Source organism: Squalius cephalus (assembly GCF_949319135.1).
Source record: "Squalius cephalus genome assembly, chromosome: 9".
Taxonomy (NCBI): Eukaryota; Metazoa; Chordata; class Actinopteri; order Cypriniformes; family Leuciscidae; genus Squalius; species Squalius cephalus.
Genome location: NC_137130.1, coordinates 2,915,001 through 2,942,828, shown reverse-complemented (window position 1 = coordinate 2,942,828; position 27,828 = coordinate 2,915,001). Strand labels below are relative to the sequence as shown.

The 27,828-nt window shown below is 37.1% G+C and overlaps 2 protein-coding genes across 3 annotated transcripts in view; both read right to left on the bottom strand.

The window, feature by feature from the left end:
- Window positions 1-23,281, bottom strand: part of dpp10 (dipeptidyl peptidase like 10) — a 79,083-nt gene extending 55,802 nt beyond the window's left edge. The window contains exon 1 of one of the 2 annotated variants that reach the window (XM_079881951.1): window positions 23,067-23,281. In XM_079881951.1, the coding sequence (XP_079738077.1) occupies window positions 23,067-23,132 (66 nt within the window). In that variant the 5' untranslated portion in view covers window positions 23,133-23,281. Of the gene's footprint in view, window positions 1-1,005; window positions 1,374-23,066 lie in introns of those variants that run through there. The other variant, XM_079881952.1, reaches the window with a different exon arrangement.
- A 1,634-nt stretch (window positions 23,282-24,915) lies between these two features.
- The window catches only part of actr3 (actin related protein 3), a 19,683-nt gene continuing 16,770 nt past the window's right edge, over window positions 24,916-27,828 (bottom strand). The window contains exon 12 of the mRNA XM_079881926.1: window positions 24,916-25,277. Coding sequence (XP_079738052.1) covers window positions 25,182-25,277 — 96 coding nt within the window. The 3' untranslated portion in view covers window positions 24,916-25,181. The remainder of the gene's footprint in view (window positions 25,278-27,828) is intronic.

Below are 27,828 nucleotides of genomic sequence, written 5' to 3'. Positions count from 1 at the left end.
ATAATATTGCTAAATCTGATCTCTAAATGAATGTCAGTCATTGTAAAGATGAAGAAGTTGTTCTCATGGTGAAACCTCCAAACATTTGGTATAAAGCCCTGAATGTGCTCTTTAAGGGACATCCAGACTTGAAACTGTGACACATCCCTTACGAAAAATAACCATGGTTTTATTATATGCGTGTGGTAAACAGTTTTATGGTGGATTGATTACCACTTGTTTAACTTACAAATACCATATGGTTAGTAGCCTACAGCTATGGTTAATTTATTTTTACCATGTTTTAACTTTATTTATTAATAGTGAAACCATGGTTGTTTTCGTAAGGGAGAAATTCACTCAAATACAATGTCACTACAGTGGACAAAAGTCTATTGGAAACTATAGGATATTAGATGCAGAACAACATCCACTCATATTCAAACCTTCAACACTTGATGCGACAACTACCCCAAACATGTTCCAGTCCAGCTCCGTTGCGTGAACGTGAACGTGACAGTGTCTCAAAGCAGCTTTGATGAAAGATTCATCAGCTATTCGCTCTTATGTCAGAGAAAGCCGCGATCAATTATTCACAGACGGACTGTCGCACCGTGTCGAAGGGTTCGCGGCACGGACAGGTGACACGCGGGCCCGAACCGGCCAGACATGAGGCACCTTTAATTCTTCATTCGGTGTCATGTCGTGATTTCATTTTATGACTTTATACACTGTTTAGACACGGGCGCGCGCGTGCGCCGATTCTCAATTACAATCGTCACGCGCAAAATCTGATACTCGCGATTGACAGCGGGAAGAAATGCGGATCAGGCGTTGAAATAAAAAAAGCACGACAGCAGAATTGTTATATGTGCCCCTTAAATTAGAACCGAATGGTCTGATGTCATGAATGTACTGAACGGGCGTTGGATTCGTGCGTCCATTACCTGATACTCTCCAGATTCGGGTAGAAAAGCCGTTACAAATCAGTGTGTGTGTGTGTGTAACGCATATGCCGTTCGTTACCTCGTCCTGCGGATTCGGTCTCTGGCTTTGCTGCTCTTTGGTGGCCGTCATGATTTGATTCCCTTTTCAGATGCCGCTGAGAAATGCCAAAAATACCCAAACTGGCGATTCCAGCACTGCAGAATCGTGATCTCGAGTCGCTCCTCCGTGTGCTTTTCGTCCGTGGAGGAGGAGCGCGCGCGGCGCGTTTGGCATTACACCGCAACCGGAACGCGTGATCGATCGTTGCGAACGATGTGTATCTGATTCTGAGCTCGAGCGAACTTAAACTGACGGGAAAATAACTGATGCAAATCCAGAAGGCGGGAGCAGCGCGCGCACTGATGCTGAGGCTGAGGCTGAGGCTGAGCCTGGGGGGGGGGGGGGGGGGCTTGATGACGCGAAACCACAGACAGACAGAGAGACAGACAGCACCTTGAACAACACGAGAGCTCAAGGATATCGCATGCATCAATGCAATTCTAGTAATTGCATTAGTGCATTCTGCAGCGAGCATCAATTCCAGCATCTTGACTGACACCTGCAGTCAAACCCTGAGGAGCATCATCAATGTCAACTTGTTTTCTACCAGAAGCGCGACCTCGAGTGACTTCTGAATGACATCCAACACAGAATTACGTAAAAGAGGAAAAACAGTTGCTCATCATTTAATTTATTTGCGAATAGCCTACCATTTAATATGAATAAAACTATTTGGGTGTGACTTTATGTAACTCTTCTTTTCAAAAAGTGCTGACATTTCTTCGACGTCTTTGATTTATTAAAGATAAATTGATATACAGCTTTTTTCTTAAATCAGGATTATATTTGTTTCTACAAACAAATATATTCCTGACAAAAAAATTCAGTTAGTGTCAATGCACTTATAAAATCTGAATTTTAAAATCATTCAAGTTTTGATCCCTCTTTTGAAGCTTTGAAATGTGTGCTGGATAACTTCTGCATCCATTACAGTTTAACAGGTAAAGTAACTATATTAAATGCTTTTTTTCTTTCGTGAATATATCGTTGGCTTTTCCATGAACGGTCCACTCATTTTGAACACGTTACTAAACTGTGCCCAAATAATTGTTGATAAACCTCTAAAAGAAGAAAGAGCGATTCAAAGCAGGAATTACTTGGATGGATTGGACCACAAATTCACTCTTAATAGATACAAAAAAAAAAAAAAGATTGAAAAATTGCAACGAATAACTTTTCCACAAGAATCCAATCAAAAGACATCAGATGAAAACAGGAGGAAAAGTCCATAACTTTCCAGACAAAAATCCAGATCCTATAGGCAACACTTTAACATTAGGAACTAACCAGATCTCACTCCTAATAACTATCAAGTGGTAGTTGCGTAGCTGTCAATGGAGAAAGCTCTCAGATTTCATCAAAAATATGTTCCGAAGATGAACGAAAGTCTTGCGTGTTTGGAACGACATGAGGGAGAGTAATTACTGACAGAATTTTCAGCTTCTGGTGAACTATCCCTTTAAGAGATTTACTGGGAAAAAGGGTTTTTATAGGAGCCCGACGACAGAGGATTGACATGCTGGACAAGAAGCAGGATTACAACAGGAGCAGGAAGTTGCTATAAAAAATAAAATAAAAATTACCTGCATTGACTTTTCATATATGGAAACAACAGTTGAGATCACATCATTGATTAAATGATCACAAATAAATGGCTTGAATCACTGAAGGATGCATCTGTGACATGTTATTGAAACAAACTGAATGAGATCAACACTGAACTGACTTCACTGAATAATGACACTAGAGCTGCTTTACAGCAGAACTGAATCCTGTGCATCACATTATTTTCCTGTTTTTCACTGTGAAGCTGCTTTGAGTATCGAGCTAGTAGCTATAAATAAAGGTGATTTGATTGACATGTCGGTTCACAAAGAACAGAACTGTTTGTGGAAATGAATAAATAAAACAGAACAAACATTTACACATATGGCTGATGTCTGTGGGTGGATTTGAATGTTGTTTTTAAAAGCAATAGTGTAATGATATATACGTTTATACTCTCAATACAGTTTGAAAGTTGTTTAATTGCAGTTGTTATTCAAGTGCTGTACGGTTATGCTGTTAGCTTTGCAAGTCTTGATTGTGTTTTTGAGCTCTAGAACAGGTTTTCCTGCTTGAATGTTGATTATTTTCCTTATATTCTCCATTGTTGCGGCTCCTCTCTTCCCAGTCTGTCAGTATCGCTCTGTTTACTTCCTGTCTCTATGAAGCCCCTCCTTCTGAAAAGCACACTGTGCTCTGATTGGTCGGCTGGAGCAGTGTGTTGTGATTGGTCGAGCGCTTCGAGCGTGTTTGGGAAATGTCCCGCCCCTTCCATAACCACCAGTTTAACACACTACTAACTAACTCAACCAGGCCCCGCCCCTTTATTCTGCGTATTATTATAATGAGGAATATTGTGACGTGTTCGTTCCCGGAAGAAACTCAAGACTACAATGGAGGCGTTTCAGGGAGTTCAGAAACACTGACACTGATATAGAGAATAACTGGAGCTTTTTCATGATCAAACAGCAACAATACACACATGAAACATTACACAGTGTCTCACGCGCAGCTCACCAGCACTGGACTTCATGTTATCTGTCAGGTAAACTTAACGTTGCAGTCTTTATGTGTCATTTCAAAGGTTTTTCAGATTCTCCAAACATCCTGAGAATACAAAGCTCTGTGATCTATCGCCTCTGTATTCATGAGCTCCAGATTTAGTCAAGGTGATGACAACCTTGTGCGAGGTGTTCAAGAATGAGAGAGAGAATCTCTTTCTGACCTGATTTCACCGGCTCGTGTGTGTGTGTGTGTGTGTGTGTATGTGGATAATATGGACATATTGTACATTCAGTCCATACGATACACTTGTCCAAGAGAGTAGTTTTTACCATCTGAGATCAATTGCTAAAATAAAACTTCCCCTTTCCCATACCGACTTGGAAATTGTGATCCACTCATTTATTATTTAGACTATTGAAAATCATTGTATAGTGTTCTGCCCTAAACTGCATTATCCCGTCTACAGCTCCAGCCAGGCTGTTAACAGGATTAAGAAAAACGGGATCATATTTCCCCAGTTTTGGTATCTCTTCACTGGCTGCCGGAGAAATTCAGGGTGGGTTTTAAAATGTTGACTTTTGTTTACAAGGCACTCTTTGGTCTCGCACACAAATATATGACCCTGGATCACGTCACCAGTCTCGAGTCGCACGGGTTTATCTGTGGCAATAGCCAACAATACATTATGGCTCAAAATTATCCATTTTTCTTTTATGCCAAAAATCATTAGGATATTAAGTAAAGATCATGTTCCATGAAGATATTTTGTAAATTTCCTACTGTAAATATATAAAACATGTATTTTTGTGAGTGAATGCAGCACAAACGCCAACATAAATGAACAACTTTAAAAGGGATTTTCTCAATGTTTAGATTTTTTTGCACCCTCTGATTCCAGATTTTCAAATAATTGTATCTCAACCAAATAATCTCGATCTAATACATCAATGGAAAGCTTATGTATTCAGCTTTCAGATGATGTATACATCTCAATTTAAAAAAAATTACCCATGTGACTGGTTTTGTGGTCCAGGGTCACATATATTAGTGACGTTTTACCCTTACTCTCCAACTGGAGCACTCAGGTCTTCTGACCGACTGCTATTGACGGTTCCTCGTTGCCGTTATAAATCTAAGAGTGACCTTTCGGGGAAGGGTCCGAAATTATGGAATAGTCTTCCTCTCCATGTGAGGTCATCTTCATCGCTAGCCATTTCTAGGTCTTCTTTAAAAACATATCTGTTTTATTTGGCTTTTGAATAGATCGTGAAATGGGTTTTTGAAGCTGAATAATGTATGTTGTATTTAAATGTGTATGTCGTAATGATGTTGTATTTAAATGTGTTTATTAATTCTTGCTTGATGTGTAAAGCACTTTGGGTCAACTTCTGTTGTTTTTAAATGTGCTATAAAAATAAAGGTTGACTTGACTTGACTTTGATCGGTCTTAAATTCCTCCCATCACCCTCAAACTGACTGTTTTACATAATCGCTTTATGATGTGTTTGTGGACATATCTGCAACACACTTGACTGACAATTTCAAATCCAATCTGAAGTGATTTACTCATTATTTACAATGATTAGGGGTGCAACGGTACAGATAGCCCACGGTACGGTCCGAACCTCGGTTTTTGGGCCACGGTCTCGGTTCGGTTTCGGTACATGTTTTGTGCAGAAAGAGACTGCTATTTCATCCCAAAAATATGTTTTATTTTTCTTATGAGCATAAACAGAATGTCACAGTAGGAAGAATCAATGTATGGAATAAATTAACACTCTAGTCTGTACTGAACAACACTAAGTAATACAACCTCTTCAACTATCACTTATATGAAATACAAAATGTAAACAAACACACTTCAAAATATTCAAGTGGATCCCAATTCCAAACCTTGATAACTGGTATATGAAGTGATCAATGTGAAAGAAAAAGTGCACTTTTACCTTTAACAAACATAAATTAGCTTGTGCTTTGAATAAAAAAAAGCAGAGCAAAATAATATAATAAAAAAAATACTGCATTCAGGATACAAAGTGCAATGTTATTTACTCATCCACTATTGAGAGATTCTTGTGCAAAAAGATGAGAGTCTATCAACACTGTCTGGTGCAAGGTGAGACCGGTTGGCACTAATGATGTCCCCAGCAGTGGAGAAAATTCTCAACTTTTCAGAATGCCGCAAGCGCACCGTAGGTCACGTGACAAGAACCAACCAGAGCGCAGCTGATGGTTGCTTTAGCAACGACAGACGCCTCTGGAGCGCAACCGCCCTAGCGCTTTGGAAAAAGGAGAACGCGGCGCGCCTAGCGAACTCAATGGCAAAACCGAAGTCCCGCGGGACACAAGGGTAGATTGTCCCGTGCAGGGCTGACCGAACGGTCCGGGATTTTACCGTGTACCGTTGCATCCCTAACAATGATCAAACTGCAGTTATGGACTGAATCTTGGTGTTTGTTGCGGCATGTTTTACTCACGTTGCAATTGCGTTCCCACTTAAAATCCCCTCGCCTTTAGTATTCGTCCAAAAGACTGACCTTTTCCTTTTAACAACACCAATAATCAACAGTTTTAGCCCAAATCATATCAATTCTTACAAATGAGACAATCACAAATGTCAATTCAAAGTAGAGTTGCAGAGGGGCGGAAAATTATTCCATTGGAAGTTAAGATGGGAACTTTAGAAATATTACAAATTGGAAACTTAACGAGAATTTACAGGGATAAATTGTAAATTAGTGGTAATTTATACAAACTGTATCATATATATATATTAAAAAAAAAATAGACATGCATGCAAACTAAAACTAATTTTGAAAAATTACATTTTTGACTTTGACTTATTTGTGAGTAGAACTTCATTCGATTCTTTCATTGAACAACGAAAAAGCATGAATGTTGAATAAAACAAGCATATTCCCTATTATTCCCACCCCCCAAAAAAGTCCCATTAAAAATGTGAAATGCTCGCATTTTCTCTCAAGCTTCTTAAGATTTGTTTCTGTTTGCTGTGTGCATGTGATTGAGTAATGTGCAGTGTAGACATTCAAATGAATTTGCATTAAATCTGGTTGTTTTAACAAAGATTACTCTGCAATGTATTTTTTTCCAACTACATTTAGTTCCTCTTATAGGCTAACCTGCAATTTAGCAAATTTCCCGTTTGTTCCTATATATTCCTGTTAATTATGGGCCAAGAACAGAATAGGCACCTATTGCATCCGTAGGCATTCCTAGTCTATGGCAGCCCATATAGAACCGCTTGTGAGAAAGTGATGAAATTTGGCACACAGATAGAGGACAGTCTGAACTGTCAACATAGCACTTTTGGAGTCTCTAACTCAATCCCTCTAGCGCCACCAACTGTCCAAAGTAGCACTCACATAAATGTTAATTACATTTGAACCATAAGGGCAGGAAACAAAATTATTTTTCTTCTGATTGATTGACCAAACACCATTGTGACCCTGGACCACAAAACCAGTCACATGGGTCAATTTTCTGAAATTGAGATTTATACATCATCTGAAAGCTGAATAAATAAGCTTTCCATTGATGTAAGGTTTGTTAGGATAGGACAATATTTGGTCGAGATACAACTATCAAAAATTCGCACAAAAATCAAAACATTGAGAAAATCTCCTTTAAAGTTGTTAATTTATGTTGGCGATTGTGCTGCATTCACTCACAAAAATAAATGTTTTATATATTTACGGTAGGAAATTTTCTAAATATCTTCATGGAACATGATCTTTACTTAATATCCTCATGATTTTTGGCATAAAAGAAAAATGGATAATTTTGAGGCCTACAATGTATTGTTGGCTATTGCCACAGATAAACCCGTGCGACTCGTTTTGTGATCCAGGGTCACATATGACATTTTTTCCACCATTTACAATTTTCCAAAGAAACTACTTTTTTTCTTTCTTTTGAACTCCTTGTAGGCCGTTGTTCCAATTTTCACAAAAACTGAACCAGTTCATCTTCAGACCATGCCGACAAATAGTTAGGCTATAGTTGATTTGTCAAACCATTCTCGAATATCGCGGAACGAATTTGAAGAAAGAGCACGCCAAAATGGATGTGAGGCTATATCTCCGCAACGCTTTAGTGTATTTCTTTTCTAACTTCTTAACGATTTTGCCAAAAATCACAAAACTGGTCTCTTTAGACTCAGTCGAACAACACCAAATTTTCCCATATCTGCCATTTTGAATTTCGTCGTAAAATGCTATATTTTACAAACTTGCATTGGCGTATCGTTACAAAGCTTGGTATGTGTCTTCATCCCCATGTTCGGCGTCACCTTGTGGTCAAAAAGGTATAATGAAATTTCCAAAAATGCAAATAGCTTTTGATTCAATTAGCTTATTGTAATGAAACCATGCCGGAAAAAAAGTTATGGAATTCCGTGTCGACAGACGAAACCGTTTTCATAAACCACATCAACGTACTTGATGGCATGATGCCAAAATGACTCTTTGTCATATTGACACCAAACTTTGCATGTGATATTGTCGCCTCACTCTGTCCACACCACATCAATTTGGTCACAGCGCCACCTATTGGTAAAAATTGAGAAACCATTAAATCTTATTACTAGTTCTTGTATTTATAATTTTTCAGCCATTTTGACTAAAATCATATCAAAATGTCTTTTATTACTCATTGTTGCAGTTGACCTGATGCTTCCAGCCGTGTTGACTTATCGTGCCTTCTTTGTGCTTTGCCAATTGCCCTATTTCCCATATATTCCTGTTAATTCCCATGGAAAGTTTCCAACTTTCCATCGAATTTTACAAAACCTAATACAAAGTGAGACTAAATCTAGGCTGTATTAAAGTATCACACCTACTGTCTGTCTCCCTTTATGTCTACGCCTGTCTGTGTTCTCCAGCTCCTCGTCTTTCAAGTCAAGATAAATTAATGATGAATCTGCTGACAGTGAGGAAATTACACGTTTTTAAAACCGATTGGGCTAGTTGATGACTCGCCTGACCAACTACTCGACTAACCAGAACCAGAGCTGAACTAAAGCTCACTGGATCTGTCAAAAAAAGAAGCTGGATGGAGCTCAGCTCAGCTGTGTGTCCTGGTTTCATCTGGTGTGTGTGTGTGTGACGGTGGCTTTACACTCATTAAGCTGAGACAGCGCTCTCTCTCTCACGGGAGTGTATGCTAATTATTCCGGGTCAGAGTGATAATTACACAAGTACGTGCTGGATTCAGCACTATTAATAAAGTCCTCCAAGTCTTCTGCCCTCTGACCCCGGCGACCTTTACTGACGCTCTGTTAATTGAGGATTACAGCTTTAAAATTGACACATAATCTGATCAACAATATCAGAGCATTTTTCCTGTGGTTGTGACTAAATTTAATTAGGCTGCAACTACATTTAATTAGGGTGCGACCACAGCTGTTCTGATTCATGTGAGGAAGAACAAAAGTGGGATGAAACAGCACTTTGGTTTTGAATGAGATGCCATTGATGAATGATCACTCGGTCTCAAAGCTGAGAGAAACACAGCGTGTTTGAATTACACATCAAATTATCTTTGTTTGAAAATAGTTTGTCTTATATAAACCAGATACAGTAGGGGCCAAAAGTGATGTCCAGGGGGGATATTTGCTCGATTAAACCATCAAAATATGAGGAAAATATTTGATCTTTTTTAATATTTTAAATATGAAGGAAGAACAAAACACTAAACTTATTTAAAGGGGGGGTATAATGCCCTTTTCACAAGATGTAAAATAAGTCTCTGATGTCCCCAGTGTGTGTGTGTGAAGTTTTAGCTCAAAATACCCCACAGATATTTTTATATAACATGTTAAAATTGTCACTTTTTGAGGGTGAGCAAAAACACACTGTTTTGTGTCTGTTCCTTTAAATGCAAATGAGCTGCTGCTCCCGGCACAGGGGGCGGAGCTTCAACAGCTTGCACTCACACAGACATGCACTGAAATTTCAAAAACTTTTAACCTTTTATGTTCAAACCGGAGTCAGACAATGATGGAGAGACTCAAGAAGAAGAGACAACATGTAGAAGCAACAGGACATTTCTGAATGGTTAGTTGATGAGTTTATGTAGCTTATGTGTAGTTATCTTCTAGTCATTGATTAGCATATTCTGTCTTGATAATCTATAAATCATGTTCAGGGGGCGGGGTTTATGTAAATTCTAGGGTTGGTGATGTCACTAACCCGGGAGGAATGTGGTGTAGTCTCTACCAGCCGTTTGTTGAAGTCCTTAAAAAGCGATTTCTTTAAAAGCAAATATCTCCCTTTGCTTTGAACTTTGAGCGTTGTAACTTTGCAGATGTTGTTTATGCTCAAACAGCAACATTACACACTAACTAAAGTTAGAAAAGTCCAATTATAATCAACCACCCCTTTAAGGTATTTATCTGACTAAATTATTTGGCAAAAAAGGCAAACTACAGCTACAGGTTTTATTTTACTATGCAATAAATAAATAAATAAATAAATAATACACAGAAAAACAAGAAGCACAGAGGAAAAAGCAGACATTGACCACAACATAATCAGTTATTAATATTTTGGCTGCCTGGACAAAAATTATGTCGGCACAATTTAGCATGTTTTATTGCGTTATTATCACAAATAAAACAATCGACTCAAAGCACAACTACGCAATATGACCACAAAATCTTTAACAGATTTTTTAAATAATATGTGAATACAGTGTGAAGATGTTAGTTTTTTCCGACATAACTTTTGGCCACTACTGCACACAATACTTCCATCAAATTGATGCGATTAAGCTCATAATCGTAGCATCCATAACAGTGGTAAAATCTGTCATATGATATAAACACTGATGTTTACAGTAATGATCAAAATAGAGTAAATCATCTTTTGAAAGTAACTTGATGCATCAAATTAATGATTGTATCATTACATTGTTAAACCAGTAGGTGTCATTGAATCATTCAAGAGATTCGTCTCAGTGTATCTTGATTTAAGAATGTTCAGATATTTGTTCTGGAAAACAAGACAAAAATACTGAGTAAGAAAATGATTTCTTTGCAGTGTACTCTTAAAAATAAAGGTTCCTAAATGGGTTTTTCACAGCGATGCCATAGAAGAACCATTTCTGGTCCCCCAAAGACCCTTTCAGTGATCAGTTCTTAAAAGAATCATTTTTTTATTAGTTTGAAGAACATTTTAATGATCTAAAGAACTTTTTTCCACTATAAAGGACCTTTTGTGGTTCCATGGAACCATCAATGACAATAAAAACCTTTATTTTTAATATAAGGTGTGGTCATTTTTTTTTTAAGGACGGTCAGAATAAAGAGATCACTATACTGTGATATTGTGATAAAACTAATACGTTTCACATCTTTAAAACTTCACTGTTTAATATTTTATGCAGGATATTATACATTCTGAAGAGCAGGAATGATCCATAACTTCTCCACATCTGAAAATAAACGACTGGCTTCAGTGTTTTCTTTATTTTTAGGTATTGATTGAGTGAAGTTCATGCCATGTTGCACTGCCCTCTAGTGGTCAGGAATGAGCAGTTCAGACTGCTCTACAGTGGCCATAAGTGATATGAAAAGTGAAATCAGCATATGCCACATATTTTACTAACATTATGGTTATACGATTATGAGCTTAATCGCATCAATTTGATAGAAGTATTGTGTGCAGCTGTGGGCAAAAGTGATGTCCGGCCTATAGGAACACTTCATTCAAATATTATTCAAGATTTTGTAAGCATATTGCATAGTCGATTGTTTTATTTATGATGATAACACAATGAAACATGACAAATCGTGACATTTTTATCTAGGCTGTCATGCAAAGAAATTATGAACGCATGCAAAAACAAGAGAGAACCAATAGAATATAAATAATTTATTATGTTGTAGTCACTGTTTACTATTTCCTCTGAGCTTTTTGTTTTCTATTATTTATTTAAATTTTATTTGTATTTTTTGGCATAGTAAAATAAAACCTGTGGCTGTATATTGACTTTTTTTGCCAAATAATTTTGTCAGATAAATACCTAATGTTTTGTTTTGTTCTTCCCTCATATTTTATATATTTTTTAAAAATATTTTCCTCAGTCGAACTTGTAGGGTCATTAAAAATATATCCCCTGCAGACAGTATAGTATTACTATACTAATTACTCTCTCTCTCTCTCTCTCTCTAAAAAGTATTGCATTACTTATAACTAACTACTACTAAATCCAATAATCAACCTCGACCAGTTGAACATTACAAAGATAGACATGAAACTGCTCTTTTAATTTTATAAATTGCATAAATTATTCTTGAACTGAGCAAAGTATTTAAAGGGAGAAGGTAACATTAAAAACATTTACATTAGATGTTAGATTTTAAATCCACTATTGTGTTATAAAGAATTGTTCAGTGTTTAAAAAAAAATTACATAAAAAGCAAATGTAATTAAATTACAGAACAATTAAGAGTAATCCTTTACTTTTTCAAGGGAAAAGTAATTAAATGACAGTAATTAATAATGCATTACACTCAATACTGTCAACATGCAGCAATAAATTACAAGAGTTCTGGTAGATTAAAGTCAGTCAAATCACCTTTATCTCTATAGCGCTTTATACAAGAATGTTTCAAAGCAGCAACTTTAAATATGAGACCAATTCAAATAGTCTAAAAAGACAATTCATCTCAATTCTCCTGTGATAGTCAGTGCAGTCAAATACTGAATTACTTCTCCTGGTGCCTCAGGATCTCTTTTATTCATCAGTTCATCAGTTTATCATCTCACATTCTGAATCAGCACAAGGCTTTAACATCTATAAGAACAGCATCACTAGTGCAGATCGAGACCTAAATCAGGGACAAGTGCTGCAATGTGCCACTTTATGGCGACCAATTACACAATATGAAGAGCCATTAGTTCCATTACAACTGTGGGAAAATGTGTGGGAAGAAAGCCACTTAACTCTGCTGCTAAGAAACAGGCGAAAGATGAAGTTGAGGAGATAATAAACAGTACATAAATAGGCTATGGGTCGAACAGAGTGTTAAAGGGCTCCTATTATGCTTTCTTCATGATCATTTAGTGTGTGTGATGTTGCTGTTTGAGCATGAAAAAGCTCTGAAAGTTCCTCCAGCGGGAGATATTCTCTATATCAGTGTCTTTCTGAACTCCATGAAACACCCCCATTGAAGTTTTGAGTTTTCTTCACAATATTCCTCATTTAAATAATTCATACGCAGAATAAAGGGGCGGGGCCTGGTTGAGTTAGTTAGTAGTGGCTGCGTCCGAAACCACATACTCACTAGGGTCTTAATTTCAATAAATACTTACTTAACGAGCTCTAAAAGAGTTAGGAGCTATATAGCCTGATCTCGTATTAAGTATGAATACAATCCGTGCATCAGCCGCCATGTTGACGTTATCATGTGACGACGTACGACGTTATCAAAAGCGCGACAGCGTAAAAGATATGAGCGACTGGTTTACCTCATCTATCTGTAAATATCTATAGGTAAAACTTGCTTACTGTGGTCTTGTTGAAGAAACAGCTGTAGTATAACCAATAAATTATGGGTTGATTTAAGTTCTTACATTTTTAACCCCCAGTTTTATCCTTAAAAATATTATGTTTATTACGAAACCCCCAAAATGTCATCTCTTGAATATGCTGTTAATTTATTAATTTTATATGCAAAAATGTTCTCCCACAAAAGCAAAAGTCGCTTAAATCTCCATTGTTTTCCTCTTTTTCTTGTTGAATTTAACCCTCGTTTTATCCATCAGGCTTATAAATAGCAAACAAAAAACGTGTTTTCTTTACGTATTATGAATTATTCAAAGGTATTTAGCCTTGTCATTGTGCTTTTTTCCGTGTATATCATCTTATATTATGATGTACACAAACCCATGATATGTTTTCTGTTTTTTTGTCATTATGATTGTTCATTGTTGAAAGATACAACCATGATATCTTTCCCTGATCTTTATGTAACTATAAATTCTGCAATAATAAAATGATATGAGCGACAGGTGAACTAACATCAGTAACTCGACAGCCCTACCTAGAACAGTTTTCCTCAGTGTTTGTAATGTCTCCAGAAAGGAGACGGGCAGCTGTGCGAAGATCTCGCCTTTGGAGAAAACTTGATTTATTCTGGGAAAATTCAAGCATCACTCCTTAAAAATTAAAATTACCCCAAAAATGAATTGCATTGCTAGCCCACCCCAACACCTATGCACTATAATAATGATAAATGCTGACCAATACTTACTTTTTTTTACTGAAAATGATATATTTTTAGAAAACAAGCAAAATGTAATTTGTTTTGTCATATGACAGCTATGCATGAATACACACTAACACACCTCAATTTTCAGTCAAGCAATGAATTAGCCTTATGCATTAATTAATTAAATTAATTATATTTTCTTTACTGACAATTAATGAGTAAAAGATTGACCATCACAATAAATATATATATACACAAGTCAACAACACATTGTTCAAACTTATTGTTCTAACATTCACATATTTACAGGCGGTGACCCCCACATCCTCCTGCCATCTCAACACAGCGGGTCTCATTGTGCGGCTTTATTCTGATGAATCAGCTGACCACCGTGAACAACTCGTCTCTGCCGTCCATCATGTCCATCATTACTGCAGTCAGACTGGGATCTGATCGTGGATGGGAAAGGGACATGGAGGCGTGAGTGAATCACAGTAGAGTGAGCCTTTGACATGCTGAAAACACACTGGTTAGGGCTGCACGATACTGAAGAAAAATGCGCTGTGATCCGATAACTATGATATTAAATTATCTTTAAAATATATTTTAAATTATATAACCTACATATGTGTTTCACATTCTTTTTGTGACAAGAAAACATCCCTACAGCTTCTGAAAATGCACATCAGTGTTTTACTGTAGCGTAAGAAGTGTAAACCACGGTGTTCAGGTTATCCTACATTAGGGTTATTTAACAACAGGCAATGCACTTCTTGCAATTCTTAGTCGATGCCAGACCATTAATCTTTCAGATTTAGGTCTGGATTTCCAGGCTATCGTACCATGGTATTGAACCAGTGAGTTAGGGCGTTGTACGGGAAACACACACCAGGGCGTTACTGACAGACTGGGAAGAGAGGAGCTGCAACAATAGAGAATATGGGGAAAATAATCAACATTCAAGCAGGAAAACCTGTTCTAGTAGAGCCCAAAAACAACACCAAGACTTTAAAAAAGGCTATAATATGTCCTCTTTAAAATTACACAAACCTGATGGAGACATTAAAGTAATTTGGATTTAATAAACAGTAGGCTATGTTAAACAATAAACATACAAAATACTAGGCTGTGGTCCTCGTTTACTGTTGATAGCCTAGGGCAGGGGTACTCAATTAGAAACCTAAAAGGTCCACTCACCAAATTTGCCTTACGTCCAGGGTCCGGAACAGTGATGGTCAAAATCCAAAAAACAGAACTCCAACATAAAAGGTGGTAAATCCCCCAAAACGTTCAAACTATGTACAAGAGGTGATGTGGTCTGGCCTTAATAGTGTGAAACGTGACACCTTTTTTGTGCCACCAGTTCTTTAAACTTGGGCATAAAAGGTGTGAGGGCCAGGCGGAGGCACAGATGTAAGTTAGGCTGGTCCTTATCAAGTCCATTTTTTTTTTTTTTTTGCTAAATGTTAGTGTCTTAACCTTTTAAACTGTTCCTTTTAACTTCAAAATGAGAAATATGCAAAAATGTTGACCAAAAAAAATGATATTTAGAGGTAGCTCAATCATGTGGAAGATTGCCTATGTTAAGCTGTGCGGTGTTATTGTGATATGCAAGTAATATTAAAAGTTGCTGCAAATGAACTACATTTTATTGAAATCAGAGCAACACTGACGACAACAATCTCAAAAAAGCACAAAGTTTTCAACAATCCCTCATTTCTGATGCTCAGCAGCCAGTGTTGACTTTCTGCAGTCTGGATAGATCCGTCGGTGATCTTCCACCACATGAAGGAGAAACTGCAGTTGTTCTTCAGAGTGTGTGAGATAGCCACTGTATTCTTGAATCAGAGCCACTCCTCTCTCAGCGTGATCATTGACTACTTTCATTGCATGGTTGCCTGTGCCTCCTGATAATCTGCTTGATTCGGCCAAAGTTCCGGGTCAATTTCAAGGAACGTAATGCAATTTTTTAAACCAAACAAGTAATAAAAACTCAGTGAGTGTTTTAGCGCAATTTTCTCACCTCATGGGATCACAACACTAAGAGATAGTAAATCTTTTCCTGGATTTTTTTGTGTGCGTTCCCGAGATTAGACCTTCCTTAACATAATGCCGAAAACCCGAAGTCTCTAGGTGGTCTGGTTGAGGAGTAGATAGAAGTGCAAGATTGGTGCGCACAGACGCACAGAAATCATGAGTTAACAATCGCAATTTGTCCGGTGGAAAATTGCGCTAAAAATGTGCTCTAAACCCAAACAATAACCAAGGTGATCATCAATAGAAATATGTATTGATTCCACCAGGAAAGGTAAATCTGCTAAACCGGGTCATGGATGGATTAATTTGGATTTAGTTTCTACAGTAAGTAAACTGAGATATGTATCTAAAATACATATTTAGGAATATATGGTGCATTAGATGCTTTTATGGAGATTTTTTTGGAATTTTACTAGCCAGGTACAATACCAAATCAAATTATCTGTTTTTACGAAAATCATCAAAATCTCAGAAAGTTTAAAGCTATTGAGCTACCAGTAATTATGATGTTACTGCCATAAAAATTGGCATGCTATATTTTCTTATATAAAGGAACAATTTGAAGGGTTAAGAGCATGACAATTGGATCCTTTAAAAATAAGGACCATCCTAAAGTAAGTGTTCATTACTGAGGGTGCTCCTGTATTTGTTCACCATATTCATGGTTGAAAAGGCAGACTCACAACAGTATGTTGAGGGAAACATGGTGAGAATTTGAAGGGCCATCTTCTGCAAGAAAGGGACACCTGCTGCAGGGACCATCTGAGTCCAGAAGGTGGTAGGGTCACAGAGAGACTCCTGCAGTGCAAGGTTTTCCTGAAGCTCAATTAGCTCTGATTGAAGAGAAGCAGCACTAGCCCATGGGCAGATTTTCAGGGCTTCAGTTGAAAATTCTTGCGATGTTTTTGACAAGGAATGGATTTTCCATGCATAGTAAGACTTGTTTTCCCACAGGGAAATCTCCAAAGCGAGTCAGTCAATCAGCTTGTCCAGGAATTCAGCATGATTGTGATGATGATGTGTTCCTGCTGTTTGATTCAAAAGCTTTGGGAAGTGAAGCAGGTCCTGCTGTAAGTCACACTTGAACAGCTCGAGTTTCTTCAGAAAGGCACAGACAGCTGATGTGAGGTTACACACTGTGTTATTTTCGCCCTGGAGCTTCATGTTCAGATCATTGAGATGGGAGGTAATGTCAGATAGAAATGCAACCATTTTCATTTTTTCTTCATTCTGCATGAATTCCACGAATTGTTTTGCTTTTGCACTCTTCTGATCCAACAGAAAGGTTTCAAACTCTTTCCGTAATGTCCAAAAGCGCTCCAGTACCTTGCCTTTACTATGCCATTGTTGTGGTGGAGCAAATCATCAAATTCTGCATTCACCTCGGTTAGGAATGAGCGCAACAAGCGATGCTGCAGAGCAGATGATGCCCTCAAAAAGTTCACAAGTCTCATTACTGTTGTCATGACCTCTGCATACTTTTCTTCAAGACTGGCACACAAAACCATCTGATGAATTATGCAATGATATGCTATGAGGTCAGGGTGATTAGTCAGGCCACTAATCCCCTCTCTCTTCCAGTCATACATGGAGCTCCATCAGTAGCAATGGAAATAACATGCTTCAGGTCTATCTCTCTTGGTGCGTCCCAATTCGCATACTATCCGTCCTAAATAGCATTCGAAAATAGAATCAATACATCCCAAATCGTAGTATGTTGAAATGAGTGTTCCAAAGATACCCGGATGGTCTAGAATCAGAATCCGAAGTGCAGATCGATGCGCACTCTAACGGCTAATATTGCCCACAACCCATCGCGCGTTGGATGAGGATTCGGTTAGAACTACAAACACGAGTGAAAAGTGTTAAAAAACTACAGACATGGAGGACGCGCAAGTCTGGCGGTTATGTAGAGAGGTTTAGATAAAGGGGTTTGAGTGATTAATTATCAGTATCTAACCTGACGAAAATGTATTTATTCAGTGTTGTCTACATTATATTGCATCTGCAGATGCATTGTGAACTTTTGTAAAGATACGTTTAGCCATTAACTTTTAAATGCATCATTATATTCATATTGCAAGCACATGAGGAGAGTCTCCGCATGAAAGACCCACGACTGGCAGATAAACGTGCAAATACATTTCTCTCCGAAACGGTAGGAAATTAAATTAGATTGAATGGAGGATTTTAACTGTGACAAGATGATTGACAGGGCAGTTTACGAATTGCGACAGATCCGTCCGTTAAGTAGTATGTCCCAAAGCTTGCCTACTCTTTTGCTACACACTCAAAAGTATGTACTTTTTCTTCACAAAAAGAGTACATACTTTTAGGGCGTAGTATAAGTAGGCGAATTGGGACGCAGCATCTGTCTCTCAACATCTGCATCAGTGCTTCATAAATATCATCCCCTCTTGTGTGTCCATGGATGGCTGTGAGGCCTAACACATCTTCACAGAATTCTCCCTTCTCTTCATCAAAAAATCTGACAAACACCAGAAGTTGTGCGTTGTCTGTGGATTCATCCAAAGTCACTGAAATGCATTTAGCCTTTTTTATTGCAGACAAGCAAATCATCAGCAAGGACTTCAGTTTGCTTTACAGCAGTGGAGTCAGACAAAGATATTTGTTTGTATTATGTCATCTTTTTGAGTTCCCTCAAACAGGGCAATTGCTATTTCATTCATGCATTCCTTCACAATCTCCGAGTCAGAGAATGGTTTCTTGTGCTTTCCTAAGACCCATGCCACTCTTAATGAGGCTTCAGTTGCACGCTCTTGTTGGGTGGATGATCGAACTATTAAATTGCATGTTGCTTGGTATGATGATTGCAGTTGTTTGATTTTTCTGGCCCTTACCTCAGATTTGAGTCATGCTTTGAGTCATAATGACGTTTCACGTTACCACTCTTGACAACGGCAACCGTCTCGTTGCAATTTAAACACATTGGTTTTGTGCTCCCCACCGGCAGCACAAATGCATAACTGTCAGTCCACTCTGTCTTAAATTCGATTTTTCTCTTTTTGTCAGGTTTTGAGCACGCCATGATTTTCGCTAGCAAGGAAACAGGTACCGTTAGCAGATGGATTAGCGCCTGCGTTGTTGCGAATGACACACACAACCTGCGTGACCCACAGAGGTTGCGGCCAGCGTTGAGTGAGTGAGTTGTCATGGTGATTACAGTTATTACAGCTCCTGATTGGATCTTTGGATTGGACACAGAAGATAGATAAACCACATCTAGGAAAACACGCACCAATGAAAACTTTTTTTATAATCAAAATTATAATGTTGATTTTGGCTTCGGTCCAAATTGTATTGCGTCTGGGTCCGGATCCGGACCGCGGTCCGCCTATTGAGTACCCCCAGCCTAGGGTAAACATCCTTCACATGGACACCATGTCAGCATCAAAAGAAAGAAGAATTCACGGTCCCACATTTTATTAAGTGGCTTTAAATACTATGTACTTATATTGAACTTATATTTTAAAAATACCTGCATGTAATTACAGCTAGTAACACCATAGCAACCACCCAGAATACCTTAGTAACCGCCTAGCAACACCATAGCAACCACCCAGAACACCCTAGCAACGCCCTAGCAACAACCCAGAATACCTTGGAAACCGCCCAGAACACCATAGCAACTGCCTAGTAAAACCCTAGCAACCGTGCAGAGTTTCGCCACTGCAAGCACCACTCACATTTTCTTCAGGAAATGTACATTCTAGTTAATTTATGTAATTACATTAATAATTACACTGTTGACCCTTCCCTTAAACCTTAACCCATCCATGCCACCACACCTGTTCCTAACCTTACCTGTATCACACCTCAATAGCAGCTAAAGTGTTTTACAATACAACATGAACACAATAAGTATTTTTGATGTAAGTACATAGTACTTAAAGCCACTTAATATAAAGTGGGACCGAATTTACATTGGAATACACAAGCGCTGTGTGTTTGCATGTTCCTGCATGTGTTGCGTGGGTGCGTGTGGAGTTATGCGGCGCATTAGCGAGCTGCCGCCCACCAACATCATCTACAAGCAATTGAATCATCCTTAATTCCTCTTTTACATGCCATAAAACCAATAAAAACCATCATTCCAGTGTTTGCAAAGCAAAATTGTTAATCAACACTCGACACAGCGGCTGTAAAGCCAGAAAGGTAAAGGTTATGAATCATTCATTGGTACTTTGGAACGAAGCCAGGCTGTGATGGGCAAGGTCAAACATATGAATACATACTGGGTACAGTTTTATAAAATTGAAATCATCTTGTGTGAAATGAATGCACTTGGACACAAATCAGCTGCTAAATAAAGTGACTCAATGTTTGTGCAGTAAAGGTGTTATTTCACTGGACAAAATTCACCTTCAGGATGAGTGAACACTCAATTCATTCAAGAGTAGAAAATACTTTTTGTAAGCATATTGTGTAGTTGTGCTTGGAGTCATTTGTTTTATCAGTGATGATAACGCAATGAAACATGACAAATTGGGCCGACATCATTTTTATCAAGGCTGTCATACAAAGAAATTATGAACAAGAGAGAACCAACGAAATATTAAGTTTATTTTTCCTGTGAGCTTCTTGTTTTTCTATGCATTTGTTTTTGCATACCAATATAAAACCTGTAGCTGTAGTTTGTCTTTTTTTTTTTTTGTCAAATAAATATGTTAACCAAGTTTACCAAGTGTTTTGTTCCCTCATTAAAAAAAAGAAGATATTTTTCCACATATTTTAATGGTTTAATGAATCGAAATTGTAGGGTCATTAAAAACAATATCCCCACCAGAGATCACTTTTGGTCACTAAAAAATACTATATTTACTACAAACATACTACAAAAATACTCACATCATGTGACCAAACATACTACACAGCGTGTGACTGTCACTCTTGAACCATTATCCGAATTTTCATTGGGAGTATTTGAAACAGAATTGAATGACTTCAATGTAATAATGTATATAAGTCACAAGAAAAATGGTATTTTGATATTTTTGGGAATGTCACACACATATGCATCTGAACTCAGAATGTCACACACACACACGCATCTGAACATCATCTATCTTCTATTCACCACAAAACAACCACATTTCTTTTAGTCCTTTCAGTTCCTCTAATGCCACTTTCCTTCTCTTTATCTTATTTGTCCGATGTTCTCGACTCTGACATTCAGTTATCATCAGATGCTGTCGCTCTCTCAGCTAATTACACATGCGTGTGTGTCATGACAGATACACGCCTCAGTGCAATACTGGGAAGTGCTGCAATGCTTTCTATGACTCTGTGTGAGTGTGTAACCGGAGTCTCCTGTTATAAGCATATCTGATAGCCTCTCTGAAGTAATATGAGCACACAAACACACACTAGTGCCATACTAATTGCATTGTGTGAATGTATATAATGTGCGTTTGAGATGATGGACAGAGTGATGAGGGCTGTGTTACTGGTCGACCTCTCATTTCCAGCACTGCTGTAAGAGGAACCGGCACACACACACACACACACACACACACACACACACACACACACACACACACACACACACACACACACAGGATCGGTTTATGACTTCCTAACAACAATTACCTGCACACAGACTTACAATCTCCTAGACGTAAAAGGCCAGCAACATTACATGCCTGTATCAATGGCTGTGACTTATTTGTGTACAAGTCAGCACAGATACTTCTACATTATACTTCTAAAGACACCAACCTCAGTTTACAATCATCAGTTGAGTATTGTGAAACAAAGAAAAAAGGTGTCATAATATTACAACATTAAAGAGCATTAGAACTAGACAAATCGTAAAATATTAAATCACGACTATTTTGGGGGATTAGATTAAAGGTTTGGGGGGAAACATATTAAATGTTATTTAATTATGCATGTAATCATGTATGTTATGTAAATATTATTATTTTTCATGCACGCACTTTACAATGCAATAATCAATAATTAGATTGAATTGAAGTTGTTTAAATAATTTCAGCCCATAGACGATTATTAAAAAATGTCTGGTTTGAAAAAAATCCTCAGTTTTTGAATGCAATGACTGATGATAATGGGTGGTAATATAATGCAAAAATAAATAAAATAACATAAAAAATTTAATTAAATCAGCCCGATTATTCCTCGTTAATCTCATGACTGGCAACACCGTCCGTCAGCGCTGACAAACATCTCAGATAATGTTACACAATAAAAAAAAATTACATACATAGCAGGGTATGATGTAGGCCTAAGTCTAAATAAAGAGTTTTAATTATTGACGTTTATTGTTAAGTTCAACTAAATTAGTTTAATTTGACACGCTCAAATCGCTTGACCAATCACAACACACTGCTCCAGCCGACCAAGAAGGCGGGGCTTCATAGAGACAGGAAGTGAACGCCAACGGAGCGTTACTGACAGACTGGGAAGAGAGGAGCTGCAACAATGGAGAATATTGGGGGAAATGTGTTTTTTGAACATTAAAGCATGAAAACCTGTTCTAGTAGAGCCCAAAAACAACATCAAGACTTTACAGACCATTTAGAGAAGAAAACTTAGTTCAGGATTGGGAAAGTTAATTATATTCTATAGCCTACCCAAGAATAAAATGATCAGAAACACTCTAAAGTTGCAATTAGAATGAACTAAATGAACAATACTTAAAGCATCTATCTATCTATCTATGATTCTTTCACAGTAAAAAAGGGGTGACATTTCCAAGGTGTCTGTTCATCCCCGCTTGAACGCTGTGACTGGGAACCTCGAATTGCACCGTTTAAGTTCATTAATAAAACTTTCAGAATCTGAATTCGGGTTGAATTCATTCGTGCATGAGGATTCAACCCCCCTCCATGCATCACATCAGTTCTCGCAGACTGTATGTCTGCTGTCAATCATGCATGGACTTTTAAGAAGACCAAACAAACACTAAACTCACATTGTAAACATTGCCTTTGTTAATGCATTGGAGAACTGCATCCCATCATGTAGGCTACAACTGACTCCATGCATTCGTTATGATAAATCTGATCGGATGCATTTGTGCGTCATGTATGTAAAAAAAAAAAAAAGTAAAACAAAACAAAACGGTGTAACATGATAATCCCATCAGCTCAATTATTATTGATCATCTGTGTTTGATTAGTTGTGTGACGCCAAACAACCTGTAAATGCATTGGAAAAAACACTCAAAAACACTTACTGTGATGCTCTTGGCGGATGATTGACATTTGACCTGATGACCTGAGGCGCTGGCGGTTTGATTCATCGAGGAAAAGAGACGAAGATCCAAAGGTGCGATCGATTAACGTGAATCGAATCTGGAGTTTGTCTGACAGAAGCTCCTCGATCATCATGAACGCGAATGAATTGAGAGAGCAGTGCTCGCCTCCCCCTCTATCTCTCTCTTTCTATCTCTCTCTATCTCTCTCATGCAGTAATTGAGTCATCGTAACTCATACAGTTCATCTCTAACCTTATTCTGAGTCTGTTATGTTACTTGTGGTTTAAATGACATCAGCACGTGTTTTAGTCTGACAACTTGAATTCTGACTTTCTGACTTTAGTGTGCTATAAATGATCCGACTCACGGTTTTCCTAAAAAAAACAACAACGATCAAAACTCGGGAAAATTATCCCATATACACAGTTATTAATCGACGGAATGTTCAAATAAGCCGTTCAAAACCGTTCAAACTCCAACTGTCAAAAATTCACATCTAAACACACTGAAGCTCATTAGACTCAATTAAGCAGCCATTCTACGTGTTTTAATTATACTCATCTGTTTTCGTGAGGCAAGTTAAAGGACTGATTTTATTCGGTTTGACATATTTTAAACACACACACATCCAGCCCGGTTTTAATCGGTAAAATGACGAATATCGACTTTTCGCGAGAGTCAGATCGCGATTTAAATTAGATCTTTTAGATATGAAGAAAGCTTGAAAGCAGCTTATTATAATTTAACATCATGTTTCTGATAACATAAAAATCTAACAGTTTTTAAGTGAATTTATATTATATGTATGCATTTAAAATGGAAAAGCGTTAAACAGCTCCGAGTAGAACGTCACGTGTGTTGTCATCTCGAAATTACGAGAATTACAATATGGCACAAACGTACTTAACATTTTAAATATGTTAGACGAACGTCCAACTAAAACGTTTCAGAAAAAGTAAAAAACATGAATAAATAAAAATGTTGTGGTTACAATTTGAGACCTTATTAAAGGGATAGTTCACCCAAAGATGAAACTCACCCTCAAGTTGTTCCAAACCCATTTACATTTCTTTGTTCTGCTGAACACAAAGATATTTAGAAGAATGTTTGTATTTAAAAATAGTATTTTTTCCATACTGGAAGTCAATGGTGCCCCAAAACTGTTTGGTTACAAACATTCTTCAAAATATCTTCCTTTATGTTCAAGACTCTGAGCAAAAATCTTACCAACCCCAAACTTTTGAATGGTAGTTTACAGTAGGCCTAAGAATCATGAGAGATTGAGATGCTTGGAGAAGCTCCTGAAAAACCCAATACTAAGATGAGAATGACGTTTTGAGCCTATTGAACCGAAGGTCACGTCAGAAATAGAGCTGAAAACACACATGTGAGCCTTTTCATTAGAAACCATGAGCTTTTATTGGAATGTTTCACCATTACACTTATAAATCCCACCCATGTGTCATCTGCCTTTATCAAAACAAGCTTCTGCTAATACTGGCACAATCATCATTCCACTCAGTCATGTTCACATGACTGGTCTGCACTCATGAATAAATGACATCTGAAGGTAAAAGCAGTTGAGTATCTAAAATGCCATGAAAGAAAGAGAGAGACAGACAGAAAATCCAGTATATGGGATTTTTTGTAAAGTTTTCTTTTAGTCACAAATTTGATAGATTGAAAGCAAGTATCAAAGTAGAGCGGGAAACACTTTGCTTTAATGTGGTAGGGGTCGAGGGTCATAAAACATTAAAATAAAGGACAAGATGGAGCCGTACACACAGTTCAACATGTGATTCTTTACACCCTTAATGAGAATAATGACGCCGGTCCAGTTTTCATCACCAATCCGAGTTCAGTTACACGCCGTCACACACTCACTGAAGACTGAAGCTGTTTCGGTTGCTTACACTGGGATAAAATCAACAAAAAAAACATATGTTCGTATGTTTCCAGCAGTCGGGTCTTTCACCGTCGGACACGTGTCTACTCTGAGGGGACCAACAATAGAAAAAGTATTTCTTATTTTTGCTTCTGCACCCTACCATCCCATAAGTGTGTATGTGTGCGCGCGTGTGTGTGTGTGATGGTTTAGGACATGACGCCGAACACAGGGTTGTGGCGGCAGATGCTCGGGCCGATCTCCTCGTAGTCCTTCTTGGTGTGACACACCTGGTAGAACTCCGGCTGAAAAGTAGACAAACACAACGTCACAAAAGTGTTTAACTGGGTATCTGCAAGCTTTTTAAAATCCTATTTAATACATGCACAAGTGAAATTAACACCATATGAGTGGGGTCTGTGGGAACATCCTAAACTTTAACCCTAAAACTGGCAATGTGATCTGGGTGGAACATAGTTTTTGTCGTCTTTTTTGGGGCGTAATAATGATTTTTTCATCAAATCCTTTTATCATTTATCACAGCCTGGTCTGTCTTGAGTATGCTGGTCACATGATTTGTTTAAAACATTGTGATTAATTAGTCAGCCTGACCTAAATTCAACATGGCTGCCAGTGGTGCAGGACATTCAGATTTTCAAAAGATTAATCGCGATTAATCGCATCCAAAATAAAAGTTTGTTTTTAATAATATATGTGTGTGTACTGTGTATAATTAAATTTGTATATATAAATACACATACATGCATGTATATATTTGAGAAAAATGTGTTATTTATATATATAAAAAAATATATATTTATATATAATATAAACTATATAAATATATATACAGTATATGTATGCAAATATTTCTTAAATATATACATGCATGTGTGTGTATTTATATATACAAAATAATTAAACAGTACACACACATATATTATGTAAACACAAACTTTAATTTTGGATGCGATTAATCGCGATTAATCTTTTTGAGATAAGTAAATATATATTAAACTTACTTTTCTTTTGAAAAAATAATACTAACACTGCTAACATTAATTATGAACATTGTCTTAAGGTGCTGAAAAAGAAAATTTATAAAGATGTTGTTCATGTTGTTATTTAGCACGTTTTGAAATATATGTTACACCTGAGTCACATTGCCACTTTTGGGTATAAAAAAGGGATTATCTTTGTATTCTGAGGAATTTTTTTTTTTTTTTCAAATTATGAAATTTACAGGTTAAACTGATACAGCCTGTCTGTCTTGAGTATGCTGGTCACATGATTTGCTTCAAGTTATCTGTGATCAATTAGTCAGCCTGACCTAAATCCAACATTTTTTTCCATTTGACCAATTTTTTTTATACCATTTTTATGGTAACGCAAGGTCCGATTTCAAAACGGTTTTCACAGGCTGAATCTTGAGTTTGTAAGCTTTCCAATGATATATAACATGTCAACATTATATGAGTTGAAGTATAGGATATAATTGTTTTAAACATGCAATGGCAGTTACAGTTTTTATACCCTAAACAGGCAATGTGATCTGGGAGTCACAACTCATAAAATCCAAAATACATAATTTTTCAAAAATTCTTTTGGATATGATTTACTTAAGTCCAGATGATATAAAAAATGACATGAAATTATTTGTTGCTTATCATTTTCTTGCCTGTTTAAGGGTTAAAATAACTAAAAACCATGATTTAAACAGATTTGGCAAAAACAAAAAGATGATAAATGTCACATTTTAGCCTTTAAATCTTTTAAGAAAAGGAATGAGTCCGTGATTATTTATTTAAAATATGGTTTTATATCTACGCAATATTGTTCAAACGTTTTTTGTTTTTTTTTTCTGAAGAAATAAATATTTTAATTCAGCAAGGATGCATTAAATTGATCAAAGGTGACAGTAAAGACATTTATAATGTTACAAAGATTCCATTTCAAATAAATGCTGCTCTTTTAAACATTCTATTCATCAAAGAATCCCGAAAAATAAAAATGCATCAGTCACAATGAATCAGCACAATTGTTTTCATCATAGATAATAATCATAAATGCTTCTTGAGAAGCAAATGCTTTCTGAAGGATCATGTGACACTGAAGACTGGAGTAATGATGCTGATAATTCAGCTTTGATCACAGGAATAAATTACACTTTACTATATATTCACATAGAAAACAGTTATTTGTAATATTATTCAGCAATACTGCTGTTTTTACTGTATTTTTAATTCAAATGCAGCCTTGGTGAGCAGAAGATATGTGTATATATCTTATTATTATAAATATTCATATAATTTCCCAAACGCTTCGATTTTTAAAATGCACATTAGCTTCTTTTAAACCACCGGCCGAATCTTTTGAAGTTTAAAAATCAGTCACATTGTGATTCCTGTTTTTCTGTCTCCAAATTAAGGACCTCTTGAAATGATCATTAAGATCTTTCTTATTCCATTTAAGACTTTTTATGGCTCAAACTGAGAACACTTTAAAGACCCGCGGGATCCTGATTTAACACCCCGCAGAGTGAATGTAATGAGGATCATCACTAAACATCAGTGTAATCGAGTTCTCAGAGAGACGCTCCAATAAACAGTGATTCACAGACAGGACATTTTAATTGATTAATTATTATGAGGTTTTCCTCGGTTTCTCTCTGACCTGTGCAATAAAAGCAGCTGTTATTCATACAAATGAAGTCTCTTTATATGTGAAAGTGTAACAGTGAGCGCTGGAATGCTAGCGTGTGTTTCACAGCACAATGAACTGTAACCTCAGTGATCAGGGAAAGTCTGATTCCTCGTCAGACGGTCACTCGCTAGACGACGTGATTCAAGCATGAAC